General features: G+C 46.3%; 1 protein-coding gene across 1 annotated transcript in view; it reads right to left on the reverse strand.

The window, feature by feature from the left end:
- Positions 1–1,970: 1,970 nt before the first annotated feature.
- Positions 1,971–24,939, reverse strand: part of Il12a (interleukin 12A) — a 30,032-nt gene continuing 7,063 nt past the window's right edge. The window contains exons 3-8 of the mRNA XM_078041135.1: positions 7,221–7,479; positions 4,567–4,680; positions 4,254–4,295; positions 4,136–4,177; positions 3,886–4,029; positions 1,971–2,467 (exon numbers count right to left, since the gene is read on the reverse strand). Of these exons, the coding sequence (XP_077897261.1) occupies positions 2,306–2,467; positions 3,886–4,029; positions 4,136–4,177; positions 4,254–4,295; positions 4,567–4,680; positions 7,221–7,479 (763 nt within the window). The 3' untranslated portion in view covers positions 1,971–2,305. The remainder of the gene's footprint in view (positions 2,468–3,885; positions 4,030–4,135; positions 4,178–4,253; positions 4,296–4,566; positions 4,681–7,220; positions 7,480–24,939) is intronic.

Raw genomic sequence — 24,939 nt, forward strand, 5'->3', positions numbered from 1 at the left:
ACTCCTGAAGGTATCCTGCTGGCCACAACAACACTGTTACTCCTACTGTCCTGTGTTTTCTGTCCTCCTTGGGGTCCACGCCCCTCGTAGTGGGAGTTTTCCAACACCACTGGTCTGGCCAGACCACCCCCCAACCCTGGGCCCTCAGCAGGCAGCTGCCTGCTGGTTACTTTAATGGAGTCCCCTGGGTATGAGGAACACCTCCATGGGTTATCTCCTTTGCAATGCAGTAGCTCTTGGGCCAGATGACTCTGCAGTGGGCTACAGTGAGGGTTGGTTTGGGGTGCTCAGCCTTACTAAGTCACGTTGCTCCTCCTGTTCTTGGAGACAGAGTCCCTGCCTTTTCACTCTGTCCCCAGCACCAGGCAGCCTCTGGGCTGAACAGGCTTTCCATGCTCAGTGCCCTGGAGGGACAGGTAAAAGGCAGCTCTTCAGGAGAACAGCCCAAGAGTTAGCACACTGACCTGGAACACAGCTGCACACTAGCGCCCTCTGCCTGTCTCAGCTCAGCAATACTGTGAAGTGGCTCCTGAGAATCTCACTGGTGACAGACTGAGGCAAAGAGCTTGAACAGATCTGGCCACTTGCCAAGCTAAGACTAACAGCAATATTCCAGACTGATATTCACTGGGCGCCAACTGTGTTCCGGGCTCAGGCTGTCCCATCTAACCCCACTCAGATCCTACAAGGTAGGCCCCAGCACAATCCTCACTTCCTACAAGAGCACCTGGGAGGGCCCTTAAGCAGCTTGGTCATACGGCACAGCTGGTAGGCTGAAGCCCCAGCCCTGAAGGAGAAGTGGAAACTCCCAGGTGATGAGGTGGGTCCTGCTTTTGAAGCTCATCTGGTGGAGTTCTCCAGAACCAAAGTCACACCATGTTCCTCCGCACCTCCATCCCCTCACCCTCCCTGTTTGCAGCCAAGACAACCAGCAGGACTCAGCAGCAGCTCCACAGCATGAGGTTCCACCCAGGTCAAGGCTGCAGAACTGAGCCCACTCCAGGAAGGAAAGGACCCTGCATCGAGGAAGGACGGCATGGGGGGGTCCTGGATTCCTGTGACTTCCATTGGACCAATCTTCAGTGAGAAACTGAACAGCCAGCAAGTTTGCCTCAGGGAGGCCCTGGAGCCTCACTCACACCTGCCCCAGTTCAAAGGGTTGAGGCTGGGTCTGGCAGATTGGTGGGGAGGCGGACCTGATAGCACTCATTAAATATTTCCGGTCTGTGGCCTTTTCCTGTGAAGGAGGAGTAGGATTATCCCAGCACTAACACACCATGGCATTCTGTCGGGAGAATCTTTTCAACATTGTTTGAAGAATCAAAAGGATGGAATTCAATATTTCCCTCATGAAGAAGGCCAAAAGAAGGCAACAATCACTGTGCTTCCAAGAAAAAGCTCTACAGGCTCTTAGGCAGATGAGGTGTATTTCTAATTCTAATTCAAAAAGATCTCCCTTGAGAGCCCTGGGGGTAGGGGTGGGGTGTCAAAAAAAAAAAAAGTAGACTGATTTAACTAGAAGCCCTCTTGGTGGTATTTTCCCAGTTGAAGATAGGATGGCGTATCTAACTAAGGCAGTGTCAGGGGACTGTGGGTGACAGGGAGAACATTTTGTGTGTTTTACTTTTAAAGTCAGATGATGAACCATAAAGCAAGTTTTTTTTTTTTTTTTTTTTTTTTTTTAAGATAACTGGCTCCAACCCTTCAGCACCAAAGCAGTCTAGTCTAACAGGTTTCCTGAGAAATGAGCTCCAGGAACCTGGGATGAGGCCCATGTTCGTCTAAGCAGGGACATTTGTTCCAACTTCGCCAGAATCCTCAGTTCTTTTGCACCCTGTATCCAAACCCTTAAAGCAAACCAAATACTTCAGAAACACTGAAATTACTTTCACTCCACCACTTTATTACTGGAATACTTATTTGAAATTCACTTGATAAGAAATACTTTAATAAATATAACATAAATAAATATAAATTAGTTCACATGGTTTCATGAACATAAATTATATCAATAAATATCTTTAAATAAAGGATGCTTGAGTGTTTCTGTAAACACCTCGGTACAGAGATAGCTTATTAATTCTTGCTCTTCTAGGAAAGGGAAAGAAAACGCCTTCAGGAAGGACTCTGTCCCTCCTTAGCAACCTGTCTAGCAGCCCGGGTAAGCAAAGGGAGCACAGAGAAGATTCCTGCAGGGACTTAGGTACAGCCAGGTCCCCTCCCTGGCTTGACCCACTCCTCATTAAAATTTCTTTGGTGCAGACTTTTATGCAAAGGACACTAGGCTGGGAGGCCCCTCAGCTTCCTAAGAAGAATTCAGATAGCTCATCACCCTGTCGATGGTCACTGCCCGGATTCGCAGAGCGTGAAGAAGTATGCAGAGCTTGGTTTTCGTTCTATACAGATTAGGGGAAGGTGCTTCAGGGGATGGTGTCTGAGGCACAGTCTCGTTGTTGACATTCACGGCCTAGAAGGATAAATACTGAGTATGACAGATAGAATTCCAAAAGGAAAACATTCATCTGTAAAAATGTCTAAAGCAGGGCCTGCGGCATGGTGCCCCCTCACTCTCCAAGTCCAACCAGACCAGAGGGCCAGGCAGACCTGAGAGAAGACACACACCTGCTCAGGCTATGCACTTTCAGTGAGCTCGGGAGAGTTCCCTACGCTGCTCAACAGGAGTTGTTCTAGAATGGCATGATTCTGTTAACATGGCACCTGTTGCTGTATCTAACTTTTAGAGCTTACATGATGAAGCTCCTTCCTTTTTCCAACAGAGAGGTATGGATGACTACTGATCCAGACTTTATCAGTAATTGATCTGCTTCCTGTGGAAATGCTGTCATGTAATACACAGAAACCTGGCAATGCATTTTCCTATTTTAGCCTTAGATTTGCTAACACTATACAAGATCTTACTGCATGAGGGTCAGTACTCCCACTTGCTCCTCAAAAAAGTTCTAAAAGAAAAGAAAGGTATGTACAGCCATTGCATTTGACAGAGGAGCGAGCAGCAGGGCTCAGGGATTGTGTGGTTACTCCCAAATCACCTGACTAGATCCTGAAAATGAAATATCAACTGCAACTCTCTGGTAGTAACACTCTTCTGTTGCACAAAATCATTGCCTTTCAAACAATTTCATTGTGCCCCCCCACACACACACAATGAAATACACTATGCAGCAAATGACTGCTTTTCAGAGGATGGTTTCTGCCTCTATGCCTGCAGCCTGTGCCCCGATGAGAAAGGCACTCTCCCTCTCTCTAATGTGAATGTCTCTCTATTTTGTGTTAGCATCATGGGCTACAGTGATCCAGAAATTGATGCAAGTCCTGCTGAGTGCACTGTGCATGTCTACCATTTTGTTCATATTTTTGTTCTGTCTGGGACATAGCCAGGCACCAGCTCTGCTTGCTTCCCAGGACATGTATGCAAGTATGTGTGCTTTCCCTCGCCTGCTCTTTCTGGACCCTCTGAGGGCAGGGAGAAGTAGAGTGCAGCAGAGCCCTCTGAAGGGATCCTGGCTCTGCCTCTTGCTCAGGCTGTGTGCCCTTGGACGTGTGGTTTCTGCCTCTTAAGCTTCAGCTTCTTCCTTTGTACAGAACCTCAAATGGCTGTTGTGGTGATGATGCAAGGAAATGCATGAAAACACCTGCAAACAGCTTGGCATCACCTTGTGGTGGACACGGGAGGTTTCTTTTCATAAGTGACTGCTCATGTTGGCCTTCCCTGTAGAGGGTATCCTGAAGGCCGACTCCCTGGGGATACTGCTCTGCAGGGGACTTCAAAGGGGGCTGAAGGCTTCTCTTAGTTCTCTGCAACAAGGGCCCTGGCTGGCAGGGCTCAGCATTAAAGGTGCTTCACTGATGAGACGGGGGCCTTACCTGCATCAGGTAATCCACAGCGGCCAGCAGGGCTTTATCTTCATAGATCTGTCCCTTAGGATCCATCAACAGCTTTTCATTGATGGCCTTGAGCTCCAGCTGGTACATCTTCAAGTCCTCGTAGATACTACTAAAGCACAGCGTCTGAGTGATGGCACAAAATGGGAAAAAAAAAAAAAAACCAACAACCTTTGAGATGAGCCAAGCCATCTCCGCACCCCATGCATCTGAGAAGAGTGGGGGGTCTTACCGTATTCCAGGAGGTCCTCCCCGAGGTCAGGCTGCTCCCCTTCTAGGGGAAGAAGAACCAAACATCAGCATATGAATTCACCAAGTGGGAGAAACCTTGAACTTTTTTTTTTACTTACAATTATAAAAGAGGTCTCTCTAGAAGCCAGGCAATTTTCATTCTAGAGGGGAAAAAAAGCCCATATTGAAGGTGTTAACTCTCAACAGAAATATATCTGGTATTTCACCTCAAACCTTCTATCATGGCAACATAACAAAATCTACCACCTTAACTATTTTAAACATAGAGTTCAGGGGTGTTAGGCGTATTCATGTAGTTATAAAAAACGTATCTGCTTTTATCAGATTTTTTCTGATGGGAACCAGAAGCCTGCAAGCTTTGGAAACAGTGGGGTGAGCTGCACTGGTGCTCTGGGAGGGAAGTCGCTGTACCTGGGCTAGTTCCTGGGGCAAGCAGGCCTTCACTGTGTTGGTTCTGTTCTTGGTGATATCTTCATGATTGACCTCTTCAGCACTGCAGGGATAATGCTCTAGGATTTCTATGGCCTGGGAAGAACATGAGAAGTTCAGCTGGGGTCACCGAGAAGGCCCCAGCTCCTGTGGGGCTAGCAGCCCGGGTGCCATCAAAGCTGCGGCCGGCTGCCCTGGACCTGCACCTCTCTGCACCTCTCATCCAGTGAAAGAAACAGGCAGTCAGCATCCCCCTCCCCTCCTTGTCTTCGGCTTGAGACGTGTCTCCCAGGGTCACATCTTTTTTTATTATGTAAACACTGCAAGTCATTCCAACAGGCTGTGCTAATCAGCATCCACACCACACGTTAACACTTGCTTCTGGCAAAACTGTTTTCTCTTGCCAAAGTGCCTGTATTCTAAAGACTAGCCAAAATCTCACTTGTGGTCCACACACATGCAGTCTACACAGATGGCATCCCACAGGCCCTGTTGGAAGACCCTGTTGGATGGAATCGGGCAATATGTCCTGAGAAGGCAATGACTTTCTGATTAAAGGTTGACATCACTTTCCACAATGAGCCTATGGACCAAGGACAGGGCAAAGAGAAGGATGGCATGTCCCTGTGGATTCCGAGTTCAGCTGCAGAGACAGGCATGTGCCCAGATGACCAGGAGATGTGTCAGCAGGTGAGGGCATGGAGGCTCTGGGCAGAGAGGAGAGCACTTAGCACTACAGAGGGAACCTCACGAGCCGGGATCAAGGCCAGAGAGGGCAGAACACATTTGGGTGCAAGTAGGGATGTCCCTATCTGCAGCAGGTAGACTGACGCCTCACTGCTCATCATCTGATATACACCTCCCCACCCTGGAATCTGGGAATATGCTGCATGACATGGCAGAGGAAGTAAGGCTGTAATCACCCGACCTTATAGCAGGAGAGAATCCTGGCCCAGGGTAAGCACAGGGTCCTCCAGGAGGCAGAGAGCAGAAGTGTCAACCATGAGTGACAACATGAGGAAGAATGCAAAGGCCCTGCCAGATTTTTTCTTTTTTCATAGAGCTGGGATTTGAACTCAGGGCCCACACCCCACGTCAGGCACATGCTCTGCCACTGAACTACACCCCTCAGTTCTGGTTTGGAAGGTGGAAGGGAGCCCAGCCCAGGAACTCAGCAGTTTCTAGAAACTGTGAAAGGTGAGAGACATCACGTTCTCCCCTGGAGCCTCCAGAAAGGGATGCAAGCTCTGATGACACACTGATTTTAGTCCCTTCACCTCACACTGGGCTTCTGACCTCTGGAGCTGGAAGATGACACATTTTTCTTGTTTAAAGCCATGTTAGTGGTGATTCAGGACAGCAGCACGGAAAGTGTGTGAACTGCTTCTGGAGGTACCCAGCAGCCCTGGGCCACAGCCACTTGAGCAGATTGTAAAGAGATTGGGATAGGGGCCTGGAGTTGTGTCCTTTAGACCTTTCCATGGGAAGCTGGAAGTTTAGATTCTTCTAGGAGAAGTCCAATTTTTCAATGGCATCAAACTCAAAAGTCAAAATAAAACGAAAACAACATGGGCCCGACTCTACAAATTCAGAACAGGCTGTGAATGCCATGCAACTGCCACCTCCATGTTCTGCAATGGCTGGTTGGTTTATTCTGGCAAATCTGACAAGGCAAGGCACAAAAGCTTCCAAATAAATTTTGTGATGCCGCGACTTCAGCGCTGTGGCTGGGAGTGGAAGTATTTGCTTCCTCACACAAAGCATCCATTCTATATCTCAGCTCTCACATCCTGTCTGTATTGAAAGTTTCTTCAGAAAAGAAGCTGTACCTCTGCAGGCTTCACTTGGGGTACCCCTTTTTAATTACAACTGAAGTACAAGAAGCAATCTGCAGTGCATCATGGAAGAAGAAAAAGGACTTCTTCAAGGCCCTGTGGCATTGAGCTTTTTCTAAGTTATTCATAAGGCAACAAGCTAGAAATTTCTTCTAGTGAGCAGGATAGCAAAAGGATTTTTTTTTGACCCCGCAGGGGTTCTAACTCACTTCTATAACTGAGCTAAACCCTAGCCCTGAGTAGCTTTGGAAACATGGATTTCTGCTATGGCTTTGCAGCAAAAGCAAGAGCTCATTGAAGCAGCTTTAAAAAGAAAAGGAATTTTTTTTTTTTGCATTAAAATACAAAAATCCCCAAAATGAAAGCTATAAACAAACTCAGACAATGCTTCCCTATGAAATGAAAGCTGGACACAAATGATCACCATCCTCCTTGAGGTATGTGACTCCCACACAATGCATGTCACCACACTGGACATGGCAATCTAGTTCATCATGTGGCCCTGCAGAGACCCACCCAACTGCTCCATGGATTGACCTCACCTGCAAGGTCTTATTCCTGGCGCAGGTCCCCTTATGCTGGCTTGCTGCTGGGACACTGCACACATTGCCCTGCTACTGGGGAGAGCCAAATCAACCTCCATCATTTACCACTACTCTGCTTTCTCTGAGTCCCTTAAACTGACAAGTCATTTGTGAAGTCCCTCTCCCCTCCTGACAGCTACCCTGCATGCAGTTCCCCAGGTGGTGCATTGTCCCAGCAGGTCCCTTCAGCAGAGCTTAAGGGGACACTGGCACTTACGTTCTGTAGGGCACTGTCCACAGTGCTCAGCAGGGTTTGGGAGAGGTTGTGGCACTCCTGGGACACTGCTGGGACTGGGGTGCTCCTGGGGAGGTTCCTGGCAGAACCAAGATGCTCCAGGAGGACAAGGGAGGCCAGGAGAAGGAGGCCTGCAAGTGAATTGGGGGCAGATAAGCTGCTGATCTGCCCTGGCCAAATTTGCCTATCCTTTCTCCTTGGTGCTGACCCCCTCCGCCCTTTACCAACACTTCTTTCCCACCTGAGAGATGGATCCAGTTATTGAAGAGCAGCTCTCCTTAATATTAGGGCTAAGAATCTGCTCTCTGGATGCCCCAGAGCTCAGCACTCCCTTAGAGAAAGCCTCCATATTTTGAATAGGGAAACCAAGCCCAGGAGCAGAAATGACTGGCTCAGGACCCCAGTCTTTTGGAACAGCGGGGGATCAAAGCCTCCTTTGCAGCTGGCTGAGATCTGCTTATAGCTGTAGCTGTAAGAAGCCTCCTAGGCAAGACACCCCCCTGCTGGGCCTTGGTTTCTCGTCTCTAAAGTGAATAGAATGATAGCTAATGAGCTGCTTCAAAATGAAAAGAGACGCTGCTCTGTGAGCCCTGGGCAGGCAGGTGTCCCTTCGTCCTTTCCCGCTTCTATCCCCTTTGCGGGGCTCCAGTCTCCAGCGGGGGCAGCCGTCTGGGTCTTGCTGTCTCCAGCCTCCCCACCGCCGCCGCTGGCGGCTACTCACTGCGCGCTGATGGACACATGCTGGGCGGACCCTGAGCAGGAGCTGGACGCTGGCAGGTGGTCCTGGCAGGTGAGTTGGCTATGGGCTGGGGACCCAGAAGGCCACATTTTTATAACTCCTCGAGGCGTGGCAGGACTTTCCCAGGACCGAGGGCTCTTGCTTTCTCTCTCTGTCTCTCTCTACATCAGTTTCTCGGTGACACGTGCGGTCCTTCCTGCCCGCGGGGCTGGCGGCGCTTTCGGATTAACTCTCGGAGTGCCCGGCCGGGTCCGGGGCCGCCCCGCCGCCTGCGCGCGCATATTGAAAGTGAAATTAGAGCAGAGTCGCGGTGGGGTCCTGGGCAGGAGGGGACCCGCCCCACTGCGACCTGGGCCCGCCAGGTCTAGAAGTTTCACTGAGTCCCGAAGCCTCGCCCAGCGCGCAGAAGTGGTGCTGCCCGTTTTCCTTTTCCTCCATCACCAACGCGCCCTAGCGGTGACATCTCTCCTGTTTCTGGGTGGAATGGACATCACCCATTCCTTCAGATGACCCATTCACTTGCGCCAGGCCGAGGAGGTGCCAGGCACAGGACACTGGGGTGAACAGGACCCTTTGGGAGCACCCCACAACCCCAAAGCTGACACAGTATTTTGTCACAGGCTCTCAGGCAAGAGAAGGGTGAGATGGGGATGGCTGACAGTAGCTGCTGTCAGTAGTGGGTTCTTAGAGAACCCACTTTCTGATGGCAGCAAGAGAGAAGTTAGGGTTTGGTGGGAGAAACCCCAAGGGCCTGGAGGAAAGGCCCAGAGAGAGGACACTGCTCAGCGGGAGCAGCCCGGTCCTGGAGGCAACAGAAGCTCCCAGGGTCCCAACCTGACAGGGAAGGAAAAGTGGGTACCAGAGTGCTTCCACGGGTAGCAGCAGGTTCCAGCTCCAGAAATAATATCAGAGCAGTTAGGGAGGCGGGGAAGAGAGAAGTGGATTTAGGGAGCGGGATGCAGGCATTGATGAGGGTAGTGGGCACCATGCTAAGGAGCACAGTTCTATTCTGAGGATGGGGAGGTGTGGTTGGGTTTGCAGGGTGAAACATCCCTTCAGTGGTATTGTGATCCCAGGAGAGCAGAGTAGCGGGAGCATTTGGCAGCCTATGGCCACATCTCCATGCTGGACAGAGAACAGTGGGTGGGCAGAAGGGATTCTCAGGGTGGCGACTGCCCACAGTCTGTTGACTTCACAGTGGGAGGCATAGGAAGGTATTGAGGATGGCCAAAGGGAGACTGTTCCAGCTCCTGCAGCCTGGGTCACTGTAAGAGGAGTGGAGTTGGAGCAGTGAAGTTGTACTTCAGAGGTGCTGGCTGAGAGGTTCTTATTTCTCCCCTAAGCATTAGTCACTCTGCCGATGTAGAGAGGAGGGATGTTTTGGTCACCAACTTGGAGCTTTTGCTTTGATGTGTCTGGCTGCCAGGGTCTGCCTTTGTACAGAAGCACCAGTTTCTCCAATGAGAAGCCTTTGGAGACACAGAAGAGAGGAGTGGGTGCTCTTCTTCCTTTCCTCTGGTCTCCATTTAGGTCTGGATGGTTCAGCCTCTGCTGGAGGCCATGGACAGGTGGATGGAGAGGACCCTAGGCTGATGTAGGCCCTTCTGAGTCCTGGCATTAGCCTGGCCTGGTAGATCATGTGTTTGAAGGTGATGAGGCCCCATCCTAGGGACTTTCAGGTACATGTAAAGCAGGCCCCTTCCAATGCTGCTTTCTGAATTGTCCATGGTGCACAGACCAATCCATTGTCAGAACAATTGCATTTAGTAGTTTGTGGGAAGGAAGTAAATGGCATAGAGACCTGTTGCACCACATGGGTTTAGGGTGGAGTTAAGTGTACTTCATTTCAACAAAGTCAAGCTGGTTGCAGGGATTGAATCCAGGGCCTCATGCATGCTAAGCAAGCCCTCTACCATTGAGGTAATCTCCAGCCCACAGATATGACTTCAACCTATGATTATGAAGCAGGATGGTTTGTAGAGTGTCTGCAGTTGTATAGAAACAGGTTGCAGTTTTCTCTGGGAGGGAGTCTGACCTGCACAAGCAGTCTAGAGAATTGGTTAGCAATAGCTATTGTGATAAAAAATGGACTCACTTTTGTTCACAATTCCAATTCTAGGAATTTCTCTTGTAAAACCATTTGCACAATCCATAAAGACTTATTTACACTAAAACTACTGTCTTTTATATCAAGACATGAAACAATGGAAATATCCTTTAGTAGGGGAAAGTTTAAATAAAACACAATTCATCTTTTCAAGGGGCTACTATGAAGCTATTTAAAGAATTGAAACAGATTTATACATGTGATAAGAAAAAAATCTTCATTATGTGAAAAATCATGTGAAAAAATCAAGGTTTGGACCAGCATGTCACATCACAGGCTTCTTTACGTGCAGGGAAGAAAGCACAGACATACAAACACACAGAGATGCTGGTACAGCGTATTTACACACGCTTATGAGAGCTTAAAGAGGCAGTGGCCACTGTTCTGGAGAAGGGGAATGAATTTTTCAAGCAGAAGGAACACCTGATTTATAGTGAATAAACTCTGTATCATTTGAATTATTTAATATGAAATATTAAATACAGTTTGGTTTTGCTTTGCTTTTGTTTGCATTTAAAAGATCGCTTAATGGAAGGTGATGAATTAAGAGAGCTGCTAGGTCACTGTAACAGCTTTTGAATGGAGGAGTTCCTCTAGGTTGTGTAGCATTCTTGTAGGATTTACCATACAAGCATAAGTCTATAGTGGATTGATGATCTACTACCAAGGCAAGGGCTTTTGTGTCTGACTCTATCCATTCATCCATCCATCAACCCATCCATCCACCCATCCATCCATCTATCCATTCATCCATCCATCCACCCATCCATCTACCCATCCATCCATCTACCCCCCTTTCACTCATCCACTCATCCATCAATCATCCATCTTTTCATTCTGTTTTGCAAATATTCTCCTTGTGTGTTATACACATTTAAAAATTTCTCATAAGCTTAGAGAATATTAGACTTTTAGCTGGAAGAGCTGATCCGATGTCAATGCACTTTTTATAAATTACATTTTCTGAGGTGTCTTTTCTTTTAACATTTTGTCTTTGTTCTTTCCTAAGTCATATTTTATGGTTGCTATACAGAATTGAATGAATATAGAAAGTTCAATTAAATAAGATATCTACTATATTAAATGTATATTAAAAATTTTAAGGGCAATTATAATGATAATTTTGAAGTTATTCTTCTTTTGATGAGCTAAATCATCTTGCTAATCATGGTGGCAAGATACATTACCACAATTAACTGATTAATTTTTATTAAAAATGTATTTAAATTAATAACAATATCAGTGGAAAAGGAATTTGGCAGGCAGCTCTCTTAATTGCATTTCTGCAAGTGACTCACTCTTGCTGCTTTACTAAACAAATAGCCATTTTATCACACTGGATCACATTGAAATAATCTGAAAGCTCTGAATTTTTACATAAATTTTTACATAAATTTCCACTTATATTATTAATTCTACCTTTAAATACAGAATTTTACATTAAAAATTTAGATATACCTTTTTAACTCTACTATGTGTACTAACATAATTTCACCATCTAGGACCTTTCTGGCCTATGCCCCCTAGAGTGGAAAGACCAGAGGCTTTGAAGTCTAGGGTTAAAATCCAAGACTCATCATTTTCAAGCTGTGCAATCTTACTTAACCTTTCTGAACTTCTATAAAATGAAGAAGATGCCTAGCCATTGGGATGGTTGGAAAGAGTTATTGGGATAGAAGACAGGCGGTGGGTAAGACAGGGTAAAAGCACAAGCGGTGTGACCCAATAGGCTGTTGGTTCCTTTCATGGTGTCAATCTATTAGCAGTGACTTGATGGGGCTTTAAGAAATTCTTCAAGTGCTCCCAGGACCCTCATTAGTCTTGAAGGAAACTGAGCTTCCTAGTCAAGGTTAGTGTGTAAAGAAATGAAGACTTCTCAGGATGGAACTTGACAGGCAGACCTCTTGCATCAGATTTTAAAAGTGGCCAGAAAGCCACTTCTTTTATTGTTCATTTATGTTTAGTTTCCATAATGACTGAAAAGTCATTCCATAGCTACATGCTCTTCCATCAGGACCAGTGTTCCTTCTGACCCTTTAGATTTTTTTTTTTTTAAATAGGACTGCTGCCAACACATCCTCCTACCTTTCCTTGTGAGGATATCTATATTTTGCCACGATTTTTGAAATACATTTTTGCATGACAATTGTTTTCTCTCAGCACATGAAACACATCATCACAACATCTCTGGCTTCCATTGCTTCTGCTGAGGAGTTACCTGACAGTCTTATAGCTGCTTCCTCTCAGCCTTTGGCATTTATGTTCACGACTGACATTTGCCTGTAAGATTTCTTCCTCTGCCTGTGTGCTGGGGTGGGACCTGGAGCCTCAAAGTGCTAGCAAGCACTCTAGCATTGAGCCACACCCCAGCCCCTTTAATGCTGCTTCTTTGAAGGTATTTATTGGGGAGCATCTGACTGCTTTTAGGGTTTTTCTTTTTTTTTTTTTCCTATTCCTAGCAACTTAGCTACTAAATTCCTAGATTGGTTTTTCTTCGTATTTATTCCTCTTCTGTTTTCAGCATTTATTGAATCTGTCGCTTGACACTTTAACTCAGCTTTGGACAATTCGCTGTCTTCCTTTATTTCTTCAAATAATGCACCTATTGTTCTTATTCTTGCTCTCTTATTCTTTGGGGGCCCTAATTACACAAATATTAGACTTTTCCAAATGTTCTACATGACTTTTCTGGCGTTTTTCTTCCCTTTTTCGGTGGGGAGAGGTTTGGGTACACCCATCTGTATATTGTCTACTAACCAACCTTCTGAGTCACTAACATTTTCTTCACCTACAGACATAATTTAGACAACTATAAAGTTTTCTTGAGCTACTTTATTGAAGTTTTCAGTTACTGCACTCAGCAGTTTCAGAGTTTCTACTTAGGTTTTTTTTTTTTTTTAAATACACAGCTCTCAGTTGAAGGGCAAAATTCTCCAACTTTTCTATTTTCTTGGACGTGTTAATCACAGTTGTATATTCTGCGTCTGATAATTTCAATATCAGAAGCTAAGTGGCCTTAGCTTCTGACAGGCAGGCAGAGTAACGAAGCATCCTAATCCTTCAGGGGCTGCCTGATTTGAAGCTGCCCTTCAATGTTGTAAGGTTTTTTTGTTTTGTTTTGTTTTTTGTTTTTTTACTGTTCACAAGTACTTCTAGGTGTGGGACCAGGAGTTCCCACTGAAAGCCCCAGGTGTCCCCAGGATCCTGTGGTGGTGGCTCTGAACCTCAGGGTGTACCTACCAGCCAGGTGGCACTGTGGGAAGCTCTGTCTACTTTCTCATTCTTCCTTGCTAACTCTTGTCCTGCTCTGCTCACTAATTGGGAAAATGATAGAAGCAAAGGCAGCTCACTGACCTGAAGCCATGCTCCACTCTCTCCCCCAGCGTCTTGGCACCTAGAATTCTGGTTGCCCTCAGGACCCTGGACTTCTGTTCATTCTTGCCAATAAACCTCCCACACCAGCTTGTCACGTCTGCCCCTAACAGCCACCCTCTGCTCAGCCTCTCAGTCATTCCACCAAATGCGTTGTTGTAGAGGATCCTCAAATGACCCGCTGGGGAATTTCAAGCCAGCCTTGTCTCCAGAATGTTCCTTTCTCAGCGATCTTGACCTTCAAGTCCTGGCGGCTCAGATAGCTCCTGGTACATTCAGAATTTTTAAAAATTTAGCTCTTGTAACTGTTCTCATGGGAGAATATTCTCCCTACAAGCTCTCCTGTTATGGTCGGTACTGGGGATTGAACACAGGAGCTTATGTATGCTAGGCAAGCTCTCTGCCACTGAGCCACACCCCAGCATGAAAGTAGAAATCATTTTAAATATAGGATCTGCTCAAAGTTCCAAAGTCAAGGCTTCAACTTTCGAATCATTATAACAACTGATGGTGGCTTTTTTTTTTTTAAAATGAAATACTGTCCTGGGTACTAGAAAATCTCTCACTGAGTAACAGTGATATCCTAAACCAGATATTATCGTCTGTACAGACATGGAAACTGAGGAAAAGGGCATCTACATCAGGCACTAGAAGCCAAACAGCTGGTGAGTAGCAGTGGGGGAGGACCTGAAGCCCTATGGGATGACTCCTGATGTCACTCTCCTAACAGAAAGGGAGACCTTAGAATAATGTCCAAGGATACCCGAGAAGAACCTTGCCATCACCTCCCTCAGGAACTCCTAGGATCCTTTGTGTCTCTGCAGGTTTTACACGGAAATCAGCCTGTGGAGGAGATTCTCCATGAACATTTTGATTTTCACACGAGAGCTGAGGTCTGAAGCTATAGTTCACCTATTGACTCTGTTGCTCTTCTTGAATGGTGACAGATATTTGTGCAAATGGAATTTAGGCTGCAGGGAAAGGGCAGTAGGTGTTGGGGGAATGGAGCCTGTGCTTTGCTGGTCAAGCTGGGATCCTGCTGTAGCACCAAAGAAGGTGGACACCCCTTTCTTGCTCAAGATCCAGGCCACTCTAAAATCTGGTGTTTCCCTAATCCACCTCACTTGAGTAGTTGGCCATGTGAATAGTCTAAACTCAGCTGTTCATCATCATTCACCTCTGTCTACCTGACGACCCACCGCATGGGAAATTTACAGCTTGATGAGAATGATCTCAGAGAAAGGAGAAGGAAAGTAAAACAGGAAAACACTGGGCGTGTTTGTTCTTCAGAAAAGGAAGAATTGAATCAGTTTTCTGTTCCCAAATGCTTTCTTGGGTGTCAGAACAAAGCTTTTTATTTAGTACACTCCCACAGAAGAAACTCTAGGTGAAAGAAGCAACCGTGACCTTTTCTGACATGGTGCATTCTCTCACCTTTACAGCATGAAATGCCCCAGTGTTTCTCTGCTAAATAATGTCATAAATTCACCCAATGTCAGGGAACTCCAAAGCCTTGGCAACAATTCTGTGCACTTATCTCCTGGTACCAATGTCCTTTTAGTCAACGGCAGGAGAGAGTCTTGAGTACTTAGAGGCTGAATACTAATGCCTCCACATCCAATAAATATGTAGCTCTGTGAAAAGATTAAGCAAGTACATTCTTGTAATGCAATGAAAAAAATGATCCATTTTGTATTCAAATAGAGCTAAACTAATTTCATGCAATCATCTCAGGGCATCTATCTGACAAATGGCTTTCTACAAGAGATTTTGTTTATCTGGGTATTATCTCAACCAAAATCTTGGAGACAAACTAAAGCATTTATTGATTTCTACCCGAAGTTCCAGCAAGACCTTCAAACTAATTGAAATGATTTTTCTCCATTAAATTACTCAGGGACCCTTTTTTAAGATCTCTTTTGGGGTCAGAGAACCTGATGATGAATTGTGAAAATTTATGTCAACTTAATGTCTTTTTGGAAAGCATAGTTTTCAAATTTTAGCCATTCTTCCTTTAAAGAATATTAGTTTCTCTTGGAATAATAAAGACAAATATACCATTATTAAAATAATATATGGGAGGCAGAAAACACCTATCAAAGATGCTCTTTATTTCCAGGTAATCAAATACAGAACTGTCTAGAATACTGAGACCTTATGTGCCAATTAAATTGTGGCCTTTGTCCTCGACGCAGCTTTCTTCAGCAGGGAAGCTGGGTACTTTTGTCCCATCCTGTTGAGGGGATTTTGCGCCTGATGGAGTGATTTGGGGAAGAGTGATATTGTGTTTGCTGGCAGCAGCTATGCACCAGGGCACCTCCCAGCTCACTCAGCCCTCCTAAGCCCTAGAAGCTGGCTGCGTGGCTCTCCTGTTTCACATAGATGAGGAAATGGCCTACCTGAATTTGAATGACTTCTCTGAGATAGTCTATCTGGGATTCAAATCCAGCAGAGCTTTGGCTGCTCTCTTATATGTCGTGGGGGCCAAGGGATGATTGAGGAGAGACATTGGAAAGCAGTTTTGAAAGACTTACGAAAATGCTTTTAAAAATGGCATCTGTGTTCACCATCTAGTTTCCCTCCAGGCTCCGGTTCACAGCCACTAACCAGAGACTTGGGTGACAATCTTATGCAGGGATCTCAGTGCAATGCTACTTACAAGACTGTCCAATAGGGTGTGAGGGAGGAGGACAGCTGATGTCTTTCCTCTCCAGTCTCAAACACAATGCCCCACGGTGCTGTGCCCAGGCTGTTGGGGACCATACCAAGCACCTTCTTCTCCGGATGATTTTAAAGTTGCTTTCTTTGTCTCCGTTTTCTGTACTCTCACTATGTTAACATTTTTATATGTATCATTTTGGGATTAGACCAATTCTTGAATCAGTGGATTGGTATTTTTCACCATTTTTTGAATATTCTTCGTCATTATTCTTTAAATATCAGCTCTGCCCCATCCTATCTAGGTTCTTCTGACACCAATTAAATTTCTTGTAGAACTTCAAAGTCTTTCTTCCAAGTTTATTACCTTTTTTTCCCTGTGATTTCAATTTTATGTCTCTGTGCCACACTGTGTGTACTTTTTCTGACCAATTTTTCATTTCACTAACTTTCTCTTTTGCTGTATCAGGACAGCTGAAGTAAAGACTGAATGCCATATACAAGCTGGATCAGTTTATATTTGTCCACTGAGTTTTTCATTGTTATTCTAATTTTCTTTCATAGAAATTCTACTTGTTTTTTTCGAATATGTTGATTTTTATGGTTTTGTGTTCCCTAGAGATAACTTTAAGTTGTCTTTTAAAATTTTAACATTATAATCATGATTGTCTCATAGTCTTTATATGATAATTTCAATACCTGAGTTCTAGTATGTGATTTTTTTTGTTGTTGTTTATAATGATGCTTATTGCTATGTAGTTGTTAGCTATAAGCTTGCGTTGTATTTGAAAAAAAAATAGCCACCATAATTCAAGGTCTGTGATGGATCTCCAGAGAGAATTTTCTTTGCTTCTTCTGTAGACCTTAGGCTCCTGATGGTCTAGGACCATATAATATCAAAAGTAAGGATGGGATTCTCAGCTTCATTCTGAGGCCTCACTCTTTGGTGTCTGAGCTTGCTGGGGGGGCTTGGTGTGTCTCTTCTTAGACCCTCCTCCTTGTGTGGGTCTGGGGCTGATGAGTCTTCCCATTGCCTCACAAGGACATCAGAATTGAAGTTTAAATCTTTCAGAATGAGTCCTTCAGCAGCCTTTGACCTTTGTAGCCCGACAGGTTCTTGTTTTCTCAGCATTTTGTAATCCCTTGATGTATTCTCATCTTTTTTAAGGCTTTAAAGAAGACTTGGAAATGAATTCAGCACCTTTAGTTGTTTTTAGTAGAATGCGATTCCAATAATCCCATGATGCTAGCAGAAATAGGGAGTTAGAAGTTTCCTTATATGAATGAGGACTCCAGAGAGAATAATAGGAAAAAAAATCAGAGGTGGAGGAATAAAAATTTCAGAGGAATATAGAATTAAGAATATGTGAGGCACTAGAGACCCAGAGAGGATGGCAAAGCATTCAGAATGTGGTTTAAGGATCTGAGGAATTACAAGACAGTTGGCCTGGAGCTTCCAGAGAGCAAAGGAAAGACCCTGGATGTCACTCAGACACAGAGATTGAAGCAATGGGCACCAGATTTCCAGGCAACACAGAAAATCCCTGAGAAGGCATTGCTCTGGAAATCCTGGAGACTCCTCTCTCTGGCAGGCTGGGAAGGCGAATCCTGCATTCCAAGAAATGCTCCTCTCTTGAAAAAATTATCATGGCGCTGAGAGGCTTGGAAGCCTCCATGTCATTATCACAATTCTGAGTACTGTCTGCAGTAGGAATCATGAACATTGGTTGCTTTAAAGAATTATTTCATAATTTTAAATGGCCAGAGAAGTTTGTAGCAAGGTTCTATGTACATCCTTTGTGGCCTCTGAAATCCAGTTCAGAAGGCAACCCCGATTATAACATCATTCCTGTGGTAAAGTAGACCACAATTCCCACTGTTCTAATTACAGATTTACTCACAGATATACCAAAAAATCCCTAAGAAAACACATTGGATTTTGTAAGGGAATTTGTTTTTAAAACCTGATACATGACATGAAAGTAGAAAGGGGACCATTAGGGATGGGGAAGGGACTGAGGTGGGCAGAACAGAGGGTGGCATGATCAAAGTATGTTATCTATGAAATTGTCACTTAAAGTCTATTATTTTGTGCAATTAAGTAATACTAGTAACTGCCAAAAACTTATGTGATAAGTATATTGTATAGACTCAGACACGGAGATTGCAGCTGTGGGCACCTGATTTCCTGGGGACACAGAAAAGCCCTGGGGAGGCATTGCTCTGGATATCCTGGAGACTCCTCTCCCTAGCAGGGGAAAGTAAGGAGTGGATGCTCAGCTTCATTTTGAGGCCTTACCCTTTGGTGTCTGAGCTCGCTGGGGTAATAGAGGAATGGATAAAGTAATAGAGGAATGGGCACAGTGTTGTCTATTCCAAGCCTGAGTCAGAACCACCCAGAGCTCCCTGCAATGGGGACATAGATGTAAGGAGTCCATCACTGAGACAGACACTGAAGACACAGAGTGGGAGGAGTATGGGAAGAGGGATCTCGTGCCCTTGGGTATAGGAAAGGAGCTCTGCGGCCAGCAGCTCAGGGGAGCAAGGCTGTGGCCTGGTCCAGAATAGGTCATCCGTAAACTTGAAGTTGCCTGTCTTTCTAGAATCCAGGAAGAGTGATAGCTTTACTCTCTCCCTCCAGAGCATTCTCCTGGAAAGCAGTCTCATATCAATCAGTGACCAGTGGGTGTGAGAGAGAAAGAGGAGACTCCATCCCTACCTCTAGATCCTTCCTGACTCAGTCCTGTCTCACAGTCCCACTGAGTGGAAACACCTGTTCTTCAGGTCAAGGGTAACTGTTTTAACACTCTAACCTCTCATGGGTCTCACCCTACCACTGCTTTGGGCTCAACTTTTGTAAATAAAAATTTCAAAATCTTATTTGTCAGAGAGTTCCACTCTGATTTTTCTCCAGAAACTCAGTAAACAGTAGCTATGTTGGGGAGCTTTGTGAGTCAGGAAGAAGACCTGCTTGGGATTCTGCTCTGAGTTTGGACAAGCAAAACCTCATGGCTTTGCATTTTCAAGCTCTGACCTCAGGCCATACTTCTCCCACCATCACTGTTTCAAGGACCTTCAACAAAATCAATATGAAAAGTGGTAGATCACTAAAATTGCTCTTTATAGTTCTGCCCAGAATGGTCATTCCATTGGTCACTGTTCTTGCATGAGGTCACCAGGTGACCATGGATTCACTTGCAGGTCTTGGAATTGCTCGCATCATTTGGGAAGGTCTCTTTCCCAGTTGGCTTTTCACACACACACACACACACAACTGGTCTTTCTATCCTCCACAGTCACATGTTGGTGGAATTCTGTGGACTGAATGGTCTGCCTAACTCACCACACTTGAGCCCTTCCAATCTCTGTCTGCTCAGGAATCCGCAGTGGGCTTTGGCTGCATCCAGCATGACAACCTGGATCTTCTGAGAAGCTGCCAAGCCCTTTACAAGCTGGACAGGGCCGACCCTTCTCCCTTCTCTCCTGTGGCTTGCCAGCACCACCTGCCCCCACGTCCTGCTACTGATCCTCTCCTCCAGTGACAAAACTTCACTCTGAGGTCCACAGAGGACAGGACTGAGAAGGCTGGCTAACAGGGACAGAAATGCATCTTGACAGAGGAATGAGCCTAAGGATCTGTGGCACGGTTGGGCAAGCATAGTTGAATTAACTGAGTGTTTCAAACAGCTAGTTTTGTTTCAATTTGCATAAGTCTTGTTAGCAAAATAGGTTGGCTTACTTTCACTTGAATTAACTTCGTCATTTTGTAAAAAACATCTTTCCCACTTTATGCTAATTCATAGTTTGATAAAATTCAGTAGGTGATCCAGTAAGTGATTGGGCTATCCCACTTCTATGTACACTGCATATCCTTGCCTCCGGGTGCTAGAAATGTCCCCAGGGGCAGTGTTGGTCCTGGGATGGCCTTGCCTTTTCGCCTCTCAAAGGCCAGTAACTCCAAAGGCCTGTGCCCTAATTCTCCAGGGCTTCTGGCTTGGGCCCCTCCCACAGTTTGTCCTGTGCATATTCTGTGGATCTGCAGTCCCAATCCTGGTGGGTTTTTTTTTTTCCTCCAGTTTTGCTTGTTTTAAGACAAGCGCCTGCTGCTGCAGGTGCAGGGCCCCAGGAAGATCATGCCTACCCCTGACTGCGATGCGGCGTGGTAGTGTCTCTCCAGGAAGCCTGACCTTGTCGGTGCTTCCCCTTTTCTCTGCAGTTGAGATCATCCCGTGAAGTCACTCTTAGTTAGAAACTGGGTGTAAAAAGTTGAGAAGTAGGTCTTTTAACCTCTCATAGAAGCTTTCCACAAAAGAGGGAGATCCTACCAGCTGAGATCATGCCTAATTTTAGCTGATGCTTCTGGAACCCACTTGGCCTCTCTTCACCAGGTGGGCGACAACAGATGAGCAAGATACTTCTGGCCTGTCTTTCCCCAGAAAGAGGGAGGAACCTCAGAGAAACTCTGTCCTCAGCATCAAGGCGACGTGAAATCTTACTCTCCCGCCCGCAGATAACCCTTGCCCTCCCTTGGAGAAGCCTGTTGCTCCTCTTTGGATAAGCCACTTGTCATGAGCGTAGCCGCCTTGGTCACAATCATACATCCTGAGACACCTACTAAGAAGCCTGGTTTAAATGATTGAAAAGTCCAGGGAAAACCCTGCCCTGAGTACCTCCCAAGGGGAAGGAGCGTTAGCCCCAGAGATTAATCCTTGTTCATCTTGAAAGCCTTTCTGGCTTTTAGCACTTTTGTTGAAACAGCTCTCTACCAGACGTGGATGCTGAGACATGCGCAGGTGGTGGGTCAGGGTCACAGGCTCGCTGACCCCACATGAGCCCTGTGGTCCTACACCACAGTAATAGTCTGTGCCCCCACCAGGTGGACAGGCACCATGGAGAGAGGAGATTATCTTACTCACGGCCTCCACTACACCTGCACACAACAGGGCCTCGGTAAGTGTCTCTGAATGACCAACATGGCCAGGTGTTTCCCACTCTAGACAGAAACTGAATAGAGAAGAAAGTGCAAACACTAATGCAAGGGACAGCAGAGAGATGATGTCCCTAAACAAAAAGAAAAGGGGCCAAGACCCCAAGCCATTCACCAAGGCTACACAAACACAAGGACACAGGAGAGCTGTCTCAGCAGGCCAGAAGCCAAGGTTCCCAGGGCCTTCTGCGTTTTACACATGATTTCTTGGTGCTGCTGTACAGCCAAGGCATCTCCTTCTGTGCTGTGAGCAGAGTGGCTCCATCTCAAGCCAAGCAGGAAAGTTGCCCCTGCTGGAGAGTTTGGGGTGTGAATGTTAAAACGTAGCTGGGGACCTGCTCCTTTACTGAACATTGGGAGTCCGCAGGCTTCAGACTTGCCTGTGTCCGGTCTCAACCCCCCTTGCAAGGAGAAAGCATTTCCTATGCTTTCTATGTGTGCTATGGAGAGGATTGTGGCTGCGGTGTGGCTGGGTGGTGGTTCTCATGGTGCACACTGTGACAGACAAGAGAACCTAATCCCCCGACCCTTCCCTGATTTTCTAAACATTGCACAAGCCCCCGATAAGCCAAGGCCATCTGCCCTGATGCTTGTGAGAGTTCTATCATGGGGTCAAGGTATTTGTCACGGGTGGTGACTGGGTGCCTCTGGCCACCTCCTTTCTAAAAGCGTCAATGCTTCCTTTCAGCCTTGGGAACAAGGGAAACCCGAGTGAATCCCCTGTCCCACTTTATCACATGCCACATGAATTTGCTGATCCTCACGACAGCGCCCTGAGATGGACACTGCTGGACCCCGTCCTACAGACAGGAGCGTCACAGGAAGAGCAGCATCTTCACAGTCCTCTGCCCCTCTGAGGAGTTAGGAAAGCTTTCAGATTGGGGCTTCCCCACTCAGGGGGCCTCTGTTCTGTGGTCTCCTCTTCATGGCCCCTCTCTGGGACCCTTAGTTTCCATGTCTCTGACCTTTGGCTCCTGTGTGCCTGCTCTGGACTCACAGCCTTGCCCCAGCCTCTCACGGACTGGACACTCCTGCCTGGGGTCAGATGGTGATCTACAGGTCGAAAGGATGCTGCCAGGTGGGAATGCCAGGTGGGAATGCCGGGTCCTGAGTACCAGGCAGATGTCCACATGAGCATGAGGAGCACATTGAAGGTGCGGCCGGGGACTCTCTATGTTTTCTGGGTCTTTAGAGAATAAAATGGAGAAGAGAGTAGACTTACTTCTCTGAAACTCTGGGTTCAGCACTTCCAACAGCACTTGGAATTCAGGGTGAAGCTCTACCTAGACCGTCCCCCACCTCTGTGCCACCTCACATGGTACACACTGTGACAGTCAGGAGTCACCTTCCTTCGGCCACCTCACAGCGGGGGCCTCGGCCCACCCTGCCTATGCTCCTTGTTTCTTATCTAGACCAGATCCTAGAAGACATCTACAGCTTCTGCTTTCCCAGCATCTAGCCCAAGGCCAAGCAGAAAACACGCAGCTCAGAAACCGTCCGCAGTGGGCAAGACTCTGCAGGGGCTTCCAGGATGGAGGCCTCCTTGAAAACTGCCTCCTCCCCTTGCTGCCCGCCTCTCGTCCAGACCATCTGTGATGCCATTCTAACCTCCTGGCTTCTTTTACATTTTAATACTAAGAGCAGTTCTAGGTTTTTATGAGCATTTTTTTTTTAGCACAGTTTATGTTCACAACAAAAAAGAGTGGAAAGTAGAGATTCCCCATGCAGCCCTGCCCCACGTGGGCCATCTTCCCAGCTGCAAACATCCCACTGCAGAGTAATGCATGTCCTGATCTTGCTGGGCTTCCATTGACCCACCGGTATCACCTGAAGTTTGTAGTGTGCATCAGAGCTCGCCCTCACCTGTCACTTTATGAGCTTGAGACCTGAGGACAGATGTCCACAGGAGCAGTGGAACCGCTCACTGTTCCAGAACCCTGGGATATGCCTGTTCATGCCTCTCTTCCAACCGTTGACAACCATGGATCTTTCTACTATAGCTATAGTTTTGTCCCTTCCAGGATGCCATAGAGTTGGAACCATAGAGGCAGCTCCTCATCTGGATCCCTTTCAAATCCAGCATTTGGGTCCCTGGGTGAACATAGTCTGGAGGGTATCTACCTAGAGAGAGCCCGGGAGAGCACCTTCTGGGGCCTCTGGGACCTCCAGGGCTGAAAGTCCCAGGTTAAGACTTCCCTGCAGTCTGACATCAAAGTTCCCTGTTAAAGCAAAACGTCTTCTCTGGAAGGATGTTACACATTATTAAATATTAGCTTGCTGACTCAAAAGAGGTGAGCAGAATGTTGTAGTGGAAAGAAAATATTTTTGGGAGCTGAGGAACAGAATGAGACATTAGTTATCTGTAGTTGGTATATTACTTATTTTTGGCTCTGTAGCAAATTTCCCCAAAACTTAATGGTTTCATAATTTCTATTTGTTTATTTTGTGGTAATAGGGATTGAACCCAGGGTGCTCTACCACTGACCACACTTCATCCCTTTTTATTTCTTATTTTGAGACAGAGTCTCAAAATAAGTTGCCCAGCCTGCCCTCAAATGTACAATCCTCCTGCCTCAGTATTTCCCACTGTCCCTGGAATTATAGGCACATGTCAATGCACCAGGCTCAAAAACTTAATGGTTTTAAAGTAATGAGAGCAACTAAGAACAGAGCAGGGAGGAAGAGCAGGAGGAAAAGATTAACATTAAACAGAGACATGAGGTGGGAGGGAAAGGGAGAGAAAAGGGAAATTGCATGGAAATGAAGGGAGACCCTCATTGTTATACAAAATTACATATAAGAGGTTGTGAGGGGAATGGGAAAATAAACAAGGAGAGAAATGAATTACAGTAGATGTGGTAGAGAGAGAAGATGGGAGGGGAGGGGAGGGGGGATAGTAGAGGATAGGAAAGGTAGCAGAATACAACAGACACTAGTATGGCAGTATGTAAAAATGTGGATGTGTAACCGATGCGATTCTGCAATCTTTGTAATATTTTGAACAACCAATAAAAAATATTAAAAAAATAAATAAAGTAATGAATATCTATTACTGGCTTCCCGTGTCATGGGGTTGGGAGCAGCTTGGCTGAGGGGTCTAGTACCCAGTCTCATGATGTTGCAGTGGAGATGTCACCAAGGTTGCCATCACCCAAAGAACATTTAGGGCCAGGTGTCTCTGCACAAGGAGGGAAATGTTCTCAGCAAAGTCTCTCCACACACAGGCCAGCACTGCCTCTTCTCTGTGGCACTGCCTGACCTACCCTTTCTTATCCTCAGGGCAGGCCACAGCTCTGGAACCAGGCTCCGAGCTCCAGGCCAAATTCACAGGCTGACTCACGGCTTGGAGGATCGGGTAGAACTTCCAAAAGGGCCAGGCCCCTCAAGAGGGAGGCTTTTCTCCTCAGGTCAGAGCGTGGGCTTCGTTCTCTGTGCCCACCTACATTTTATGTTCATCCCTACCTCCCTGTCATTAAGCTGCACTGATCTTGTGTTTTATTCACTTACATGGTGGCAAATTTCTAGCTCGAACGTCGAGGTAGCATGAGACCAATGTGTATGCTGAGGATGCTGGGGTTTTTCTTTAAGCTCACCTCCATGGTTTGTAGCCTGTTAGGTTCTTCACAACAGAGCCCACAAGCAGTGTAAAGGGTGTAACTTTGAGGCTCGTGGAGAGAGGTTCCAAGGGTGTGCTTGTCCTGGGTCTCTGTGACCCACTCTCCCAGCCAAATGTTTTCCAAGGTGGGAATGTCCTTGGAAGTGTAAAGGAGAGTGATGGGTGTGGCCATCCAGGCAGCCATGCTCTGAGGTCCTCTAGCCTCCTATGAGGGCAGAAAGT

The sequence above is a fragment of the Ictidomys tridecemlineatus genome, chromosome 3, assembly GCF_052094955.1.
Source record: "Ictidomys tridecemlineatus isolate mIctTri1 chromosome 3, mIctTri1.hap1, whole genome shotgun sequence".
NCBI lineage: Eukaryota > Metazoa > Chordata > Mammalia > Rodentia > Sciuridae > Ictidomys > Ictidomys tridecemlineatus.